This window comes from Engraulis encrasicolus, chromosome 13, assembly GCF_034702125.1.
Source record: "Engraulis encrasicolus isolate BLACKSEA-1 chromosome 13, IST_EnEncr_1.0, whole genome shotgun sequence".
Taxonomy (NCBI): Eukaryota; Metazoa; Chordata; class Actinopteri; order Clupeiformes; family Engraulidae; genus Engraulis; species Engraulis encrasicolus.
This window is the reverse complement of record NC_085869.1, coordinates 26,820,711-26,838,210: the sequence shown is the minus strand read 5'-3', so window position 1 is coordinate 26,838,210 and position 17,500 is coordinate 26,820,711. Positions and strand designations below refer to the sequence as shown.

The window sequence follows — 17,500 nt, the reverse complement described above, 5'->3', positions numbered from 1 at the left end:
TGTGTGTGCGTGTGTGTGTGTGTCAGGTGCCTGATAAAGGACTTTGAGACGCGTCCCTCTGTGACCCACCTGCTGGAGCACCCCTTTATAAAGCAGGCCCATGGCCATGACAGCACACTCCGCACACAGCTGTCCTCCCTCATCAAGGAGCAGCAGGAACACGGATGCAGGAGGAGGACCAGGTACTGTACACACACACACTCACTCACACACACGTGGACGCATGCACGCACTCTCTCTCTCTCTCTCTCTCTCTCTCTCTCTCTCTCTCTCTCTCTCTCTCTCTCTCTCTCTCTCTCTCTCTCTCTCTCTCACACACACACTCACACTCACGTGGACGCATGCACGCACTCTCTCTCTCTCTCTCTCTCTCTCTCTCTCTCTCTCTCTCTCTCTCTCTCTCTCTCGCTCTCTCGCGCGCGCGCTCTCGTTAGGGTATTTCTCTTTCTCTCTCTCTCTCTCTCTCTCCCTCTCTCTCTCACATACACACATACACACACTCTCTCTCTCTCTCTCTCTCTCTCTCTCTCTCTCTCTCTCTCTCTCTCTCTCTCTCTCTCTCTCTCTCTCTCTCTCTCTCTCTCTCTCTCTCTCTCTCTCACACACACACACACACACACTCACATACACACTCTCTCTCTCTTTCTCTCTCTCTCTCTCTCACTCACTCACTCACTCACTCACTCACTCACTCACTCACTCACACAGATACACAGATACACAGAAATGCACACACATTTGCACGCATGCACACACACAGACACACTCAGACGAGTGCTCATAAGTACACCGACAAAACAAAAACACAGAAAAAATATGTATCAAAACTTAGGTAAATTAAATTACAAGTACTTTGATACTCTTCTGAATATTCTTCTGCACAGTTTGACTTACTGTGATTCTCCCAGTCATCACATTGAGAATTTTTACTGAAGGCAGCACTGCTTGGAACTCAAGTGCACTTCCAGAAACGACCACCAGAGAGCAGCAGTCCCTCTCTCAGCTGCCTCTCCTGCCCCATAGCGGTTGTGGAGGAATCACCCTGCGATCTCAGAGCAGGAGTTGTGGGTGTGTGTGTGTGTGTGTCTGTGTGTGTGTGTGTGCGTGTGTGTGTGTGTGTGTGTGTGTGTGTGTGTGTGTGTGTGTGTGTGTGTGTGTGTGTGTGTGTGTGTGTGTGTGTGTGTGTGTGTGTGTGTGTGTTCACCATATCAGTATGGGAGTAATCGGCCAGTGATCTCCCAGAGAGAGCTGGCTCCGATGCCCAGGGAGTGATTAGCACGGCCCAAGGGGAATGATGCGTCTCAGTCTCATTTGATACCAGCGATTGGCTGGGTCAAAACCTTACCACTAATAAAACACTCTATCGCCAAGGATCATCAGGCAGCGCTCTCTCTCTCTCTCTCTCTCTCTCTCTCTCTCTCTCTCTCTCTCTCTCTCTCTCTCTCTCTCTCTCTCTCTCTCTCTCTCTCTCTCTCTCTCTCTCTCTCTCTCTCTCTCTCTCTCTGTGCCTGTGTGTGTTCATGAATGCGTGTGTGCTTGTGTCTTTTGGCTGGCAAAATGATAAGGGTGTGTGTGTGTGGGTGGGTGTGTATAAGAGACAGTGATGGGCCAGTGGCATCTAAGTTAAAAAGTTAAAATCTGCAGGGCTTTTATGTCCTCTTATGTCTTCTTTCTCCCCAATCTGCTGCTCTCTCTCTTCATCATCATCAGATTACAGATTACAGCAGCCACGCTACAGGACGCCTCAACTATCACACTCAATCACAATTTAATTAGCACAACACACCACACGCTTAAAGACACACACACACATGCTTAAACACACACACACACACACACACACACACACGCGTGTGCGCACTTACGCTTAAACACAGACACAGACACAGACACACACACACACACACACACACACACACACACACACACACACACACACACACACACACACACACACACACACACACACACACACACACACACACACACACACACACACAGTTTTCACTCAATCATATCTCACTCGTTGAGATCAGATCCATTGCATCTCATGCCCCTCGGAGACACCATGACTTCTCATCTCTCATTAAGGACACGCCTCAGAGACTTTCTGGCTTTTTGTTACTTTTTAATTATTTAATACTTTTCTTGCTGTGGCACGTTGTTGCAAATGTAACCAAAGTTGTCAGAAATATATGGTAGAACACTTTTGAAACTTTCGTCGTGATACATAACCAATCAATTTTGAGCTTTTCCAGCAGCTCGGTGGGTCGTGTTTACGTAAGACAGTGACGCACCCGTGCAGGGAAGCACGTCTATGGTCCCACAGCCCAATGGTGTGTAGTGGAAAGTACGCACATCCAGCAAAAAAAGCATCAGCAGGTGCCAATTTTTTTCAAAAAATCACATGTAGGAGCGGGAAAGGATCTGCACACTGCTTGCAAAAGACTTAATTTATTAGGAGCAACGTTTCGATCATAGATCTTCATAGATCATAGATGCCTGAAGAAGATCTATGATCGAAACATTGCTCCTAATAAATTAAGTCTTTTGCAAGCAGTGTGCAGATCCTTTCCCGCTCCTACATACCCACAGCCCAATGGTCCCACCGCCCAGTGGTTCCACCCAAAAACTTTCTCTAAAATCCAACTGGATTGGAATCATGCCTAAACCAGAGTCAGTAAACACCAACAATATCCAGATAATACTTCTAAACCACAATGGAATGACCCCTAACTCTGCTCTAGTGGCCACTCTCCTATACAGAGCACCTTTATGGATGCCCTGTGTATGGGAGCTTTACCAGATAAAGCTGCATCTACTACACACACCGTAAAAAATGGGGTGTTAAAATTCCAGAGTAAACTTGTATAACTTCAGATAGTCGTTACAACACTGCGGGGAGTTGAATTTCTCTAACGGTGGATTCAGAAGTAAGTGTAAAATTTTGCAAGATGATTGTCCACCTACTCTGGTCTAAGTGCCACCAGTGTTTAATATGTTGAATTAACATTGAAAATGTTATACTGAGCAAAGAGTAAAATCTATTCTACAATGTTCTTGAGTGGGAAGAAATGTTCTCTGAAACGGAGTTAATTTCAACTCTTTAAGAGTTATAATAACACTGGTATTTTTTTTACTGTGCAGGCTTGCTGTTACTGTAAGGCATACAGTACCCGTACTTGTGATTTATATGGATTAATTTGAAATTTCTGAAACTGAAAAAATGAAAAAAGGTCGCACCATGCATAGGTTTCTTTATTACACAGACGCGTTTCGGCATTCTGTGGAAGGCAGAACGCTGAAACGCGTCTGTGTAATAAAGAAACCTATGCATGGTGCGACCTTTTTTCGTTTTTCAGTTTTACAATATTTTGGTCAGCACCCTTAAAAAGGAAGAGAAAAACTGTTGGGTGACGCCTGCTCCAACCCTGCGTAATACCAAGTAATTCCACTGTCTATTAGCATTGGAAACTAAGCACGATGTGAGGTTATTGTGCCAAAGACACAACACAATGAGCTCTTTATATTTTCCTGTTTTTCTTGTTTGGTGGCCAACCACAGGCAGAACCAAATGTTTGCCCTCTAATCGGCTAGCATTACCACAGCAAAAGCCTAATGGGCATAATGCACGGAGCAACCTTCTGAGCAATGATGACAAACTACAACATAGCAGCCTATTGGTACTTTGAACTATTGGATCATCTGATTGGCAGTGGTGGCTTTACTTCCCAGGCACCCCACCCCCGTATGTAGCCTAACATTAGTGTGTAGCCTAACATTAGTATTTGCAGTGCTCAGACTGCATGAAGCCTTTGGAAAAGTTGACTGACTATTCCAAAATGTTGCCCTACTGGATGATTTCTTTTAACTACCACTTGAATCTAAGGGGTGTTTGGAAAGACCAACCACTCTCTGGGCAAACTTTGGTCTTGGGGTCTAAGCCATTTCATCTAGCCCACAGAGCCTTCACAAGAATGAGAATGTATTTATTTGTGTTCAGTCATTCTTGTGGAAAGTGCATTGTAAGCCCTTTCATCCAGATGTGGTTGCCGCCAATCCGATTCACTATTTGCTGAAAAAGCTAAATTACATCATAATAACATGGTCAGTACCATTTGGATGACAATAAGGTTACAATGTAGAGAAAAAGAGAAGAAGAAGAGTTGCGTGTGTGGGGTAGTAGTATGAAAAAACCTTCAGGTGCTCATCGTATTCCAAAGTTGCAAAAAGTTGTTGTGGAGAGAGAGCGGGTCCGAGGCACTCTGAAGTACGTGTTAAAAGTCCTTTATTGATACATGGACATTGATAGCCGGCGCGTTTCGGTCGCGTGTGACCTTCTTCAGGGCTAATCGTGTCTGCCGAAACGCGTCGGCTATCAATGTCCATGTATCAATAAAGGACTTTTAACATGTACCTCAGAGTGCCTCGGACCCTCTCTCTCCACTACAAGGTTATAATGTAGGCTTTGCATGAAAGGGTTAAGAAAGAAGGTTCAGAACCACTGCTCCATATTGGTGGTTGTGATTTGTAGGTCCGGACTTTGTTTATTTGTTTATTTGTTTATTTGTTGGATCCCCATTAGGTCCAGCCTGTTGCCTAATATATATGAACTTTATTACAGGCTCAGGGCCCAATAGGCAGACACACAACGCATACATAGAAATAAAATGTGCAGGAAAAAGAAGAAATTTAAAAAAAACAGCAATGATGCAAAGCATATACAAACTATGTCAAGACAGTCTTAAAAGGCAGCCATTGTCCTTGTACAATGGACCTTGTAAGGACCAGTTCTAGACGTCCTCGACAGGCACAGAGACAGGTGGGCAGGCAGGCAGGCAGGCAGGCAGACAGACAGACAGATAGGGGGGAAGAGAAAGCTATAGTTTCTGTTTGAGTGCCTCTGTGCTTGTGAGTGTCCTCTGTGTTTCCTGTGTGTTTGCTATGTGTGTTTCTGTCTGTGTGCCTGTGTGTAGCCCCATAATGCACGCCCTACCTCCTATATGGTACGCTGTAATATTTAACAGCTAACAACCATAGTACTACACTACGAAGAGGGTATGTCTGCGCTTCAGCCTTGGTGGTGCTCACCGTCGAGGACAGTACTATCAAGACAAGCTGGGCTCACAGTGACTAGACCCATAGATGACTGGAGCGCTCAGCAACTTTTTAGAGTTTAAAAAATATATATTTTGGTGCACAAAATGACCTGACTCTGAAGAAGGCGCAGGTGCGCCGAAACGTCAGTCATTGTGTGCACCAAAGTAATAATAATAATAAAAACTCTAAAAAAGCTGCTGAGTGCTCCAGTCATCCCTGGGTCAAGTCACTGTGAAGTAGCCCAGCTTGTCTTGATAGTACTACATTACTATGACATAGCACAGAGCCTTTAGTGAAGCATTATGACTTAGTCATTGCCATTCTGGTAACAGCAAATGTATATCGGCGACTCTCAGCGGGTTAAGGGGGAGGTCGTGAGTGCTTGCTAAGCAGATTAGTCTACAGTACCTCTGACCCGCCGGGTGGAAGGTTAGCACAAATTGGGCCGGTCACACAGAGGGAGAGCCTGAGATCAGAGATTAGCGTGGACGCACACAACAAGCCTCCTAGCCTCCAACAGTAAGCCTTCAGTCCACTGGCTAGTCCGGTAGCCGGTCAGCCGACCAGAGAGAGTGGGAGCTAATAACCAACTCTATCGGCTAGTCAATTAGCCAGCCATCCGGTTTGGCAGTCAATTAGTCAGTTAGTCAGTCAGGAAGTTTAGTCAACTAATCTTTTTGGTGAGAGCCCGCACACCTCGAATGTTTCTTTTTTTGGAAGGTACAGCTTTTCAAGGTACTCCAGTCTTCATTTAACTCGAGGAAGAGCGCGAAACTGCTTCTTCACAGTTCACAAGTTTTTTATTTTTCCTTTGGTGCTGACGTTTCGGCACTAGGCCTTCATCAGAGTCAACTAATTTTAACATCCACACGGAGCTCCTGGCCCCCGGCGAGCCACCAGGGAGCCACCATGGCAGCTCATGCAGGCCTGAAATGTGGCTTTTGGGTGAGGCACGCCAGCATGCTGTGCATCACCAAGAGGATACGGCGCAGAGTCAAGAAGAGGGCTCACTCACACTCCTCACACCTGGCCAGGAATCTTTACACCACAGAGTGAGAGCATGACAGCAAGTGTGTGTGTGTGTGTGTGTGTGTGTGTGTGTGTGTGTGTGTGTGTGTGTGTGTGTGGCTGTCTGTCTGTCTGTCTGTCTGTCTGTCTGTCTGTCTGTCTGTCTGTCTGTCTGTCTGTCTGTGTCTTTGTCTTTGCCTCTTTGTCTTTGCCTCTCTCTCTCTCTCTCTCTCTCTCTCTCTCTCTCTCTCTCTCTCTCTCTCTCTCTCTCTCTCTGTCTGTGATTATGTGGGAAGTAAGGGTGTAAAAGTGGTTGTTGTAGAGAGTATTTGGTGATGAAATACTCTGTATTTGAATTTGTTATTTTTATGCAAGCAAAATGAGGTGGTACTTGGTGCATTGTAGATTGCATTATTAACTGTGCGTGTGTGTGCATGTGCGTGCACTTCTGTTTGTGTGTGTGTGTGCACCTGTATGTGCACATGTGCGTTGGAAAGTTGAAAAAACACGCTGATATGCAGGTATTTTGTTGTGGTGAAGCATTTCCAAGTCTGTGGATGAAACCCTCTCTGATCAGGGTGGGGGTGTTGTGGAGGTGGTGTGTGGGGTATTTTTTTTTTAAGAAGACGTGCAGTTCAGTACCATTCTGTCTGCCATATGCCTTTTGATAAGCCTCTGTCCTGTGGGGGCATGCGTGTTTGCCTGTACTGTTTGGCCTTGTCTCCTGCAATTAACTGTATGGATTATTAGTGCAGAATAAGACAATTAACATAAGAGTTAACAAAGCAGAAGATCATAAATGGATCAACATTCATTTTCACGTGTCTTTAGGCTTAGCTGGGTAGAAGGCAGCTTCATACATGAAACAAAATCATGACAGCCCTAAACAAGCCAAGCATGTTGTTTAATATAAACACTACGGGAGCACAACACTCTTCCAAACATTTAAAGGGATTACTCTGGATCTTGTTTGAGTGTGCATGTCAGTGTGGTGTACTGTATGCTGACTGGGCATGCAAATAGTAGCCACATTCATTGCTTAGCCCTGCTTAAGAGCCATTGGTTGCTTAACCCTCGCTAAGCTAAGCCGTCACGAGGTACTGCTGGCCATGCCAATGCCAGTGTCTTCAGGATCACACGCACAATGACTTAATTCACACACTGCTGTAGGCTGCCAGAGGTGCTGCAAACACACCCGCGTGCACGCGTGCACACACACAGAGAGAGACACACACACACTCACACACACTCATACGCATACACACAGACACACACACACACACACACACACACACACACACACACACACACACACACACACACACACACATACACACACATACACAGCTCATACGCATACACACAGACAGACACACACACATACACTCACACACAAACACACACACACACACACACACACACACACACACACACACACACACACACACACACACACACACACACATAGGCTACACGTGTGTGCACATACACGCGCACACATGCACACATACACACATACACAACAAAAAAACAATGCAAAGTACCATATTATGTTCTGATATTCACCCAAAAATGCAACACACACACAATACACTGAAAATAAGGTTTGGATGCATACAGTAGGGTTTAGACACACTTTCTGTCTCCCTTGGTCTTTCTCTGTCTGCCTGTCCCCCGCCCTCTCTGCAACACACACAAACACACACACACACACACGCGTGCGCGCGCACACACACACACAGACCCAAGGGAGTTTTCCCTATGTGAGTGTGGCAGCTGGTTCTCTATTGACCCCTGGCCCTAAACCTCCCCCCAGTGCAATCAGAGGTGACACACAGATGAAGTCTGTTGAGAGAGTAATAATGGTACAATGCTCTCCTGGGACACTCACACACACACACACACACACACACACACACACACACACACACACACACACACACACACACACACACACACACATACACACACACATACATACACACACACATACACACACACACACACACACACACACACACACACACAGGCACACACAGAGATCAGCAGCAACAGCAGCAGAAATGAGCAGTGTCAACACTGTAGACAGCCATTCATTCCCTACTCAGCAGGATATAATGTTTTTGAATTATTAAATTAAAGAATTCACTTTTGGCGATTTACTAATTCATTATCTGCACCAATATCAATAGCACAATGACCACACAGTAAAGAATTACAAGGATTTCAGAGTAATTTACTGTGAAATCTCACAGTTAATTACTCTGATGTTCTGGTACACTATGCTACTGTGATGGTCACACGGCACACAGCAAATTACTCTGAAATCATTGTATCACTTGCCATTTCTCATCTAACTTGCACATCACAGTATTTTACTGTGATCTTCGACGATTACCAGCATGCCAAAGTGATGAACTAGGAAACATCACAGTAAACTACTGTGTGGGTGGAGTATCTATTGAATTATTAGTGCTTCGGGGCACAACTTCAGTCATAGACAGTTTGGGCTCTTCATTACAATCACACCTTTCATTGACATTTTCAGCAAATTATTTAATTCTTAATGTCTCGTGGTATACATGTATACCCATCATTAGTTATCTACTTTTTCCCCACTCTCTGTCAAGTAATAGAAGAATGATCTTATCAGGCATGAAAATCCCTCACCTTTCGGCGAAATTCGCTGTTTGGAAATCAAAATGGGTCATTTCTGTGAATCGTGTAGATCCGAGGAGAAAAATTTAGGGGGGGGGAGTCGAGCGAGGAGAAAAGTGTAGCGTCAACTTACTGTATCCAAAATCTCTGCTGTATCATTGTGTAGCGCTCTAGCACAGAAAACTTCATACAGTTTTAGGAAAGATTCCACAACTGACAATGCCGTTTGATCAATCACAGCATTTGTTGCTGTCGGCACAGCCAATAACGTGAACGAGCTCAATCTAAGTCCCGCCCTTCATACTCTTTGAAAGCGCAATTTAAAACACGTGCCCCTTTGGTCTTCGGGGCTGGCGTGGTTGCATCAAATATCTTTCTTTATAGTTATAGAACATCTCTGATTATAAGAAAGTGTCCAAACGATCTGTCACAGGTAGTCTACACGTTTCCCAGAGAGGTAGCTATTTGTTATGAGAACATCAGGACGCAAGCATTTCGATGAGAAGTGAGTGGATGTTGTTAGTCACAGTGGTTAAGCTGTTTTTCTTAATAATTTGAAACCGCTTTTGCCCTGCCCACTTGAAAAAGTATTTATTCTCAAAAGAGTTCCGTTAATGAAAGCTTGGGTAGGCCTACGGCACGTTTTCCTGACGGCTATTTTAACGGGTCTGTGCGCTACAAAATGGTGAAAGTATCTAGTCGCTACGGGGAAGAAGCGCATGTAGGCTAGTTCTACGCGAGGCATCCAACATCATGCTTCGAATCATATGCTGCGGCTTCTTACAGCACGCACGAGGGAGAGGGAGAGGGAGAAAGAGCGAAGCCTAACTTAGTCAATCGTTTGACACGGGACAAATTGTTATAGGAATCATGCTTTTTGTAATTCTTGGTAGCCTAGGCCCTACATCTAAATGACATTAAAAATCTACCGATTTATATTTAGTGGAACATGGTCAAACTGTTTTTTTCACGGTCAAAGTTGGAGCTTTTTGTCATAGGGAAACAGATTTAGGTGAATGGACCAAAATTTGTGTTGAGGGGACATTGGATAGTGTTGAGAGGAGGGGGTGCTTAGTTGCCATTGGGGGGCATTAGTCTATTTTATTGTTAAGGGGGGCATTGGCAGGGTTTTGATGAGGTCAATGGGGTGGGAAGCTTATGATGAGGTCAAGGGGGACTTTTTTTTTTTTTTTTAAAAAAGGCTGAGAACCAAAACCCATTTTTTCTATCTATCTATCTATCTATCTATCTATCTATCTATCTAGGCCTATCTGTCTGTCCCCCTCATCAGACATGACAGCATGACAATCATGAAGTAACGAAGATGGTTGGCAGTTCTTCTTATGTTCACTGTCCCTGGGTCGCTACAGTATGCGTAAAATTCATAATTTAAAGACGGTTTTAGCTAAATTTTCCTTTCATGGGAGACCATGCCCCCAGACCCCCCTAGTAAGACTCTTATACAACACTATCCCCCCAAAACGCCACTGCACACCACACATGCGCGCGCACCGCTGCAGCACACGCGCCTCTCCGTGCCACCGCGCCAAGCCGCACCTTTCTCACCTTTTTCACCCCTGACCCGTTTTCATGCCTGTCTTATATATATTGGGAGATATACATGACCATCTTAATGACGGTGGGAATATGGTCATTTTTCTTGTGTACAACCCCTACAATAAACACAGAATATAACAAGGAGTAATATTTTGAAGCAAACTTAAGATATTCCTTCTAGATAAATGGCTCTCCATAAGTGCATTGCATGATGGGACACGATCTGAAGACAGCCCGTATGTCCTAAGCCCTTCCCCCTCAGGTTGTACATATTGACATGAGGAAGTGAGAAAAAAGGAGATGACCAAGCATGGGAAGACATGTAGCAAACAAGAAGTTGATGACTAAATAGTTTGCTGTAAATGTCCATGAAGTTTCTGAAGGCCCAGGTTGTGCTATGTGGCAGCCTTGGCCTAATGGTTAGGGAGGTGGACTTATGTTCAGATAGTTGCAGGTTCAAATCCCTCCTAACCCTCCATTGCCCTAGGGACAACAACCAATGTTGTGTATCTGTATATCACTTTAGGTAAAGGCGTCAGCCTTCAACCCAACTGACATGCCTTCCCATTTAACTTTCGCCCACTTCAAGTGTGTAACAATATCATACTGTGAACTCACAATGAGTTACTGGCTAATAATTTCATTCATTTCACAGTAACATACTGTGACATCCTGCCACAATTTGTTACTGTGAAATTCAAAGAGACTTTTCGTCATATCACAGTTAACTACTGTAAAGGCGTCAGCCTTCAACCCAACTGACATGCCTTCCCATTGAACTTTCGCCCACTTCAAGTGTGTAACAATATCTTACTGTGGGTTCAGTAGAAAATACTGTGACCTCACAATGAGTTACTGGCTAATAATTGCATTAATTTCACAATAACATACTGTGACATTCTGCCATAATTTGTTACTGTGAAATCCAAAGAGACTTTTCGTCATATCACAGTTAACTACTGTGCTGTTATAGCAGGTGTTTCCTGCCTCTAGGCCATGATTGGGTGCACTATGTGGCAGCCTTGGCCTAATGGTTAGGGAGGTGGACTTAAGATCAGAGAGTTGCAGGTTCTAATCCCTGCATTACCCTAGGGACAGTAACCAATATTGCATATCTGTATGCCACTTTGGGTTGCTCCTGGTCATGATTGATTGTAATTACTAATTGTCAGGCCTAATTAGAAGAAGGTCTATGATAGGAAATGTTGCTGGTTCTACTTCCAATAAATTAAGTAGCAAGCAATGTGCTACACAAACACTTTGGTAACACTTTATAATAATGTTCCTTAGTAAAGACTCAGTAAATAATTAACTAATGATGAATAAAACATTAACAAATGTTTTTATTATTAACTAAGTTTTATTAATGCTTTATAAAATATCTACAAATGATATATGCAAGATTTTACACACCTTATAACAGAGTATTTTATTCATTTACAAGCAACTTGTAAATGTTTGATAAATATGAAATATTAACATAGCATTTCCTAGTCATTTACAAGCATTTGTTTACATTTCCTAGTCATTTACAAACGTTTGTTAATGTTTTGTTCATCAATAGTTAATTATTAATTAAATCTTTATAATGCTTGTTTGCATCCATTATTCTAAAGTGTTACCAACACTTTTTTAAATTGGCACCTGCTAATGCCTTTGTCTTGGATGTGCACGCCCAAACTCCAGCATCCAATTTTAAATCAGAATATTGCCACCTAGTAAACAAAATTAGGCTATCTTGTGAAGTGCCATTGCACAATTGAAAGTCAAATGCTGCATGACTTGATTGACATTGCCTACCATCAACCAGGAACAATGGTAGTGCCCAATCAATCTGTCAATTAGTACCTGACCTCACTTGAGTACATAGGACTGTCACAAGTTAATTGAATTACTACCTGCAGCTGTCACATGCCTGATTACTCTGGTCACATGGTTAACTTCCACCTCTATATAAACTCAGACTGTCACAATGCTTGAGTTGCTTGCCTAAATGGCACAGCACAGTGCTGGTTCGCTGGCTCTCTGTCCGGCTTGTTGGTTAGTGAGCTAACTGACTGACCAACTGACTGTTTGTTGGCCGGCTGTTTGGCTGGCTAACTGACTCTTTTGGTTGAGTGGCTGACTGGTTTGTTAGCTGGCTAGCCATGCTACTGACTTGTTTGTTGGTTAGTTGGCTGACTGAGTGTTAGTTGGTTAGCCGGCTCTTTGGCTGGCTAGCTGACAACTGACTCTTTTGGTTGGCTGGTGGACTGGTTTGTTGGCTGGCTAGCTATTTAGTTGGTAGTGAGCATTATGGTAGCAGGTATCCTTTTTGCTGTGTTGCTTACTTGATTAAGAAATTTCAGCTTTGTCTAATCATGCTCAACAAGAGTATTCTATGCACACTGGGTAATGTACTGTCATTCAGGAGACTACAAATATTAAATGGTATCAATATTGCACATAGTGCAGATACTTCAGTTTCTCTGTGTTCATGGACAGTTCTGTTAATTAATTCAAGAGAGCAGTGTGATGGAGTGGTTCCATGCCACAGTTGTCTCGGTCATGGTGGGGAATGGGAGGTGCCACAATAACATGGTAGCTGCCTCTTTTGTGGTGATGAATGGAGGGGCGGGATCATGGTAGTGTGGGTAGGGTGACAGTAACTTACTGTGGTGTGGCCACAGTAAACTACTGTGAGAAGATCACAGTAAACTGTGAGAAGATCACAGTAAACTGTGAGGATGGCCACAGTAAACTACTGTGAAATGAATGCAATTATTAGCCAATAAGTTACTGTGACATCACGGGAATATTTTTTACTGTGCATGTTTTCAATTAGTCAGTTAAACAAGATCAGTTCATCACAGAGTCTGTTATTTTTTTTGGTCCGGATATTGAGGAACACACAATCTTCAGCACATTATAAAACATATATAGGCCAACTGCATTAGGCCTAGATAACTCTGGTCCAATCATTTCATAAAAATCATACACTTCTCAGCATGCCCGAACATGCTACCATGCTGAGCTGCATACATATGTGGTTTATGTGTTTGTTTGTTTATTTATGATATCTGTCTGGTTTAGGCACGAGAGGATCAACACGCGCAAGACGCTGATCATCGAGAGCTCTCCTGATGATGACTTCGTCAACCTGGAGGTGCTGGATGAGGTGAGGGGCCAGTCTGATGCTGTGACCACCACTGAATTACATTACATTTAGCTGGTGCTGTGACCACCACTGAATTACATTACATTACATTACATTTAGCTGATGCTGTGACCACCACTACATTACATTACATTGCATTTAGCTAACGTTATGACCCATTATTACATTACATTACATTACCTACCTGATGATGTGACCACTACTACATTACATTACCTACCTGATGACGTGACCACTACTACATTACATTACATTACATTACATTACCTACCTGATGACGTGACCACCACTACATTATATTACCTACCTGATGCTGTGACCACCACTACATTACATTGCATTTAGCTAACGTTATGACCCATTATTACATTTTATTATATGGTGTGACGTCATCGGTCGAATGCTCCATTCATTTCAACGGGGCTCCCCAACGTTCGCACGTCTGTTATTTTTCGATAACGGACGGGTTGGTCTATAACAGACCGCTGTCAATGGCAACAAGACTTTTCACTGTTAAAGCGACTTTTCAACAAGACTCTAATCAGCTGCTGTGATAGACAACACCTGTTGTCCTGGCTACCTAGCTGTTGCCTAGCGGTGTTCCACAACGGCACTGTTTTGTTTTGCGCAGCAGCAATCTTTTGACATTAAAAACTATAATAGACTTAACATTAAATAGGCCTAAAGAAATGTCCCCGCCATGTGTGAATCATTTAAGTATATCCATATAATAAGCGGGTTAACTTTCGGCGGGTCGGTCGCTTTGTGGAATAGCAGCACTTCAGAGAGAACAAGACCCCTCCGCTCCGCGTCGGGGTCTAAAGATTCTCTCTGTCGTGCTGCTATTCCACGGTAGCGACCTTCTCGCCGAACGTTAACCCTTACATATTACATTACCTACCTGATGATGTGACCACCACTACATTACATTATATTACATTGCATTACCTATCTGATGATGTGACCACTACTACATTACATTACAATACATCTAGCTAGCGACATGACCTTTACTACTTACATTTAGCTAATGCTGTGACCCTCACTACACTACATTATATTACACTACATTACATTTAGCTAACGATATGACCCACCACTACTAACAATACATTACATTTAGCTGACGATATGGCCCATCATGTTGCCCATCATATGGCCCTGGGGACCCCTCGAAAGTGAGATATCTTATCTCAAGGGGATATCCCCCAAAGATCAATACATTGTAAGTGTAATATTCAGAAATATTTCATGTTTTTCTTGGGAGTTGACTAGTGGTGGTAGACTGTTTTACTGGTTATTTTTGTCAGAGTTCAAGAGAGTCCTTGTGCCACGAGGCTTCAGCAATGCAGGTGCAGGTGTGAGGCAGAAAAAATGTGATAAAAAATGAGGGCATTTCTCAATGAGGGCATAAACCTGATGACGCACTGGGCGAAATGCGTTGTGGGCTCCGAAAAATAAAATGGGGAAAAAGAGCAGTAAGCAGTGTGCGTTGTCTTCTGAAGCGTCATTTTTGGTAACGTTTGTCCTTTGTGCTTTGTAGGACACGATCATCAGCCACCTCCAGAGACGCTATGAGGTGCTGCAGATCTACACCTATGTAGGAGACATCCTCATCGCACTCAACCCCTTCCAGAACCTCAGCATATACTCCCCTCAGGTAACGCGCGCACGCACACACATGCGCGCACACACACACACACACACACGCAACACACACATGCGCGCGTTGGCACGCCCGCCCGCACACACACATGCACACACACTTGTACACACACACACACACACACACACACACACACACACACACACACACACACACACACACACACACACACACACACACACACACCCTGAGAAATGCCCTCAATATTGTCATGTTGTTGGCATAACAGTGGTAACACTGTGGGCTGCTACATTACAAGTACAGTACATTACAGTTATATCACTTGTAGACATTTACTGCAGTAACAAGTAGGGCAGGGCTATTCAAATGGCGGCTCTGGGGCCAGATGCGGCCCTTGGACAGCAAGGTATCTCGCCATGGGGAAATTCATTTAAAGGCATACTATACTATACTATAAGGCCTACTAGGTCCTTACTAAGGTTAAATTGGTAATAAATCCCTTATTGTGCATGAACAAGACATTTGCGAATACATGCCTAACAAGTGTTAGTTAGAGTTTGCTTAGTACATGCTTTACAAGTTACTTATGCAGGCATTAACATTGTATGTATTAGTGCTAATAGATGTATCCCTAAAATAAAGTGTTACCAAAAGTAGTTGTTATCTAATGTCTGAACTCAGATTGGTCCAAAATGCTGGACAGCAGCTTGTTTCCTTTATACTGTATAAAGTAATTGTCAATAAAAGTGTCTGCTAAGCGTAATGTAAAGTAAGGGCCAGCTTTGTGCTATTGTCACCCAGCCTTTTGAAATGCCGGAGAGGCTCATGGGAAGGTTTGTGTGAAGTGCATACCTCTGCACACTGAGGGCTGCATACACACGCACACACGCGCACACACACACACACACACACACACACACACACACACACACACACACACACACACACACACACACACACACACACACACACACACACACACACACACACACACACACACACACACATGCGTGCGCGCGCACTCACACACACACATACACACTACACACTCTCCACTCCTCCCCTCTCCTCTCCTCTCCTCTCCTCTCCTCTCCTCTCCTGTCCTGCCTTCTCTCCTCCTCTCCTCTCCTCTCCTCTCCTCTCCTCTCCTCTCCTTACTACTCCTCTCCTGTCTTCTCCTCTCCCCTCCACTCCTCCCATATCCTCTCCTCTCCTCTCCTCTCCCCTGCTCTCCTCTCCTCTCCTCTCCTCTCCTCTCCCCTGCTCTGCTCTCCTCTCCTCTCCCCTGCTCTCCTCTCCTCTCCTCTCCTCTCCTCTCCTCTCTTCTCCCCTCTCCTCTCTCCTCTCCCTGCTCTCCTCTCCTCTCTCCTCTCCCTGCTCTCCTCTCTCCTCTCCCCTCCTCTCACCTCCCCTACTCTGCTCTCCTCTCATCTCCCCTCCTACTCTCCTCTCTTCTCCTTTCCTCTCCTCCTCTCCTCTCCTCTCCTCTCCTCTCCTCCTCTCCTCTCCTCTCCTCTCCTCTCCTCTCCTCTCCTCTCCTCTCCCCTCCTCTCATCTCCCCTGCTCTGCTCTGCTCTGCTCTCCTCTCCTCTCCTCTCCTCTCCTCTCCTCTCCTCTCCTCTCCTCTCCTCTCCTCTCCTCTCCTCTCCTCTCCTGCTGGGATTACCACACTGTATGGTGTGGCTGAGCCGGAAGGTGCTTAGCTGGGTCCCCGATGGGGCTGGGGCTGGGGCTTAGCTGCCACCTTTGTGTCCCCCATGTAGCCAGAGCTCTAGAGTAAAAAGAAACTGACGAGAAGGGGGAAAAGAGAGTTATCAGAGGCCGTGTGTCAGGGTATGATCCCCAGGACTGCTGAGTAGAGCAGATGACAGCTGAGAGGAGAGGAGAGCTGAGAGGAGAGGAGAGCTGAGAGGAGAGGAGAAGGGAGATTAGAGGAGGGGAGGGGAGAGGAGAGGAGGAAAGAGGAGAAGTGAGGAGAGGGAAGATGAAGATAGAAGAGGAGAGAAAAGGGGGATAAGGGATGGAAATGAGATGAGGGGTGAGCACAGCAGAGCAGAGGAGAACAGAAGAGAGGAGGATGAGGACTAGATAAAGAGAGGAGCAGAGGAGAGGAGAGGAGAGGAGGATTGGAGAGAAGAGTGTAAGAGGAGAGGTCAGGAGAGAAGGAGAGGATAAGAGAGCAGAGGGAGAGGTACGTAAGGTGAATAGAGTGATGTGTAGAGAGGAGAGTGTTGAGTCTGCTAGCCGGTGTCCTACACAGTATAGTTCTATCCTCTCAGCTGCTAAGCTGGGGCATTATTACGCTGTACAATGACCCAGTGAGGGGTCCGAGGTCTTTACAAGAGGTATCATAGATTAGGCACAGCAGAAGCCTGCACTCAGGTTACTGGTGG

The 17,500-nt window shown here is 44.6% G+C and overlaps 1 protein-coding gene across 1 annotated transcript in view; it reads left to right on the top strand.

Annotated features, from left to right (window-relative positions):
* myo3b (myosin IIIB) overlaps nucleotides 1-17,500 on the top strand; it is a gene marked incomplete at its 5' end in the record, with an annotated part of 190,045 nt that overhangs the window by 35,238 nt on the left and 137,307 nt on the right. The window contains 3 exons of the mRNA XM_063212872.1: nucleotides 27-182; nucleotides 13,396-13,480; nucleotides 15,024-15,140. Of these exons, the coding sequence (XP_063068942.1) occupies nucleotides 27-182; nucleotides 13,396-13,480; nucleotides 15,024-15,140 (358 nt within the window). The remainder of the gene's footprint in view (nucleotides 1-26; nucleotides 183-13,395; nucleotides 13,481-15,023; nucleotides 15,141-17,500) is intronic.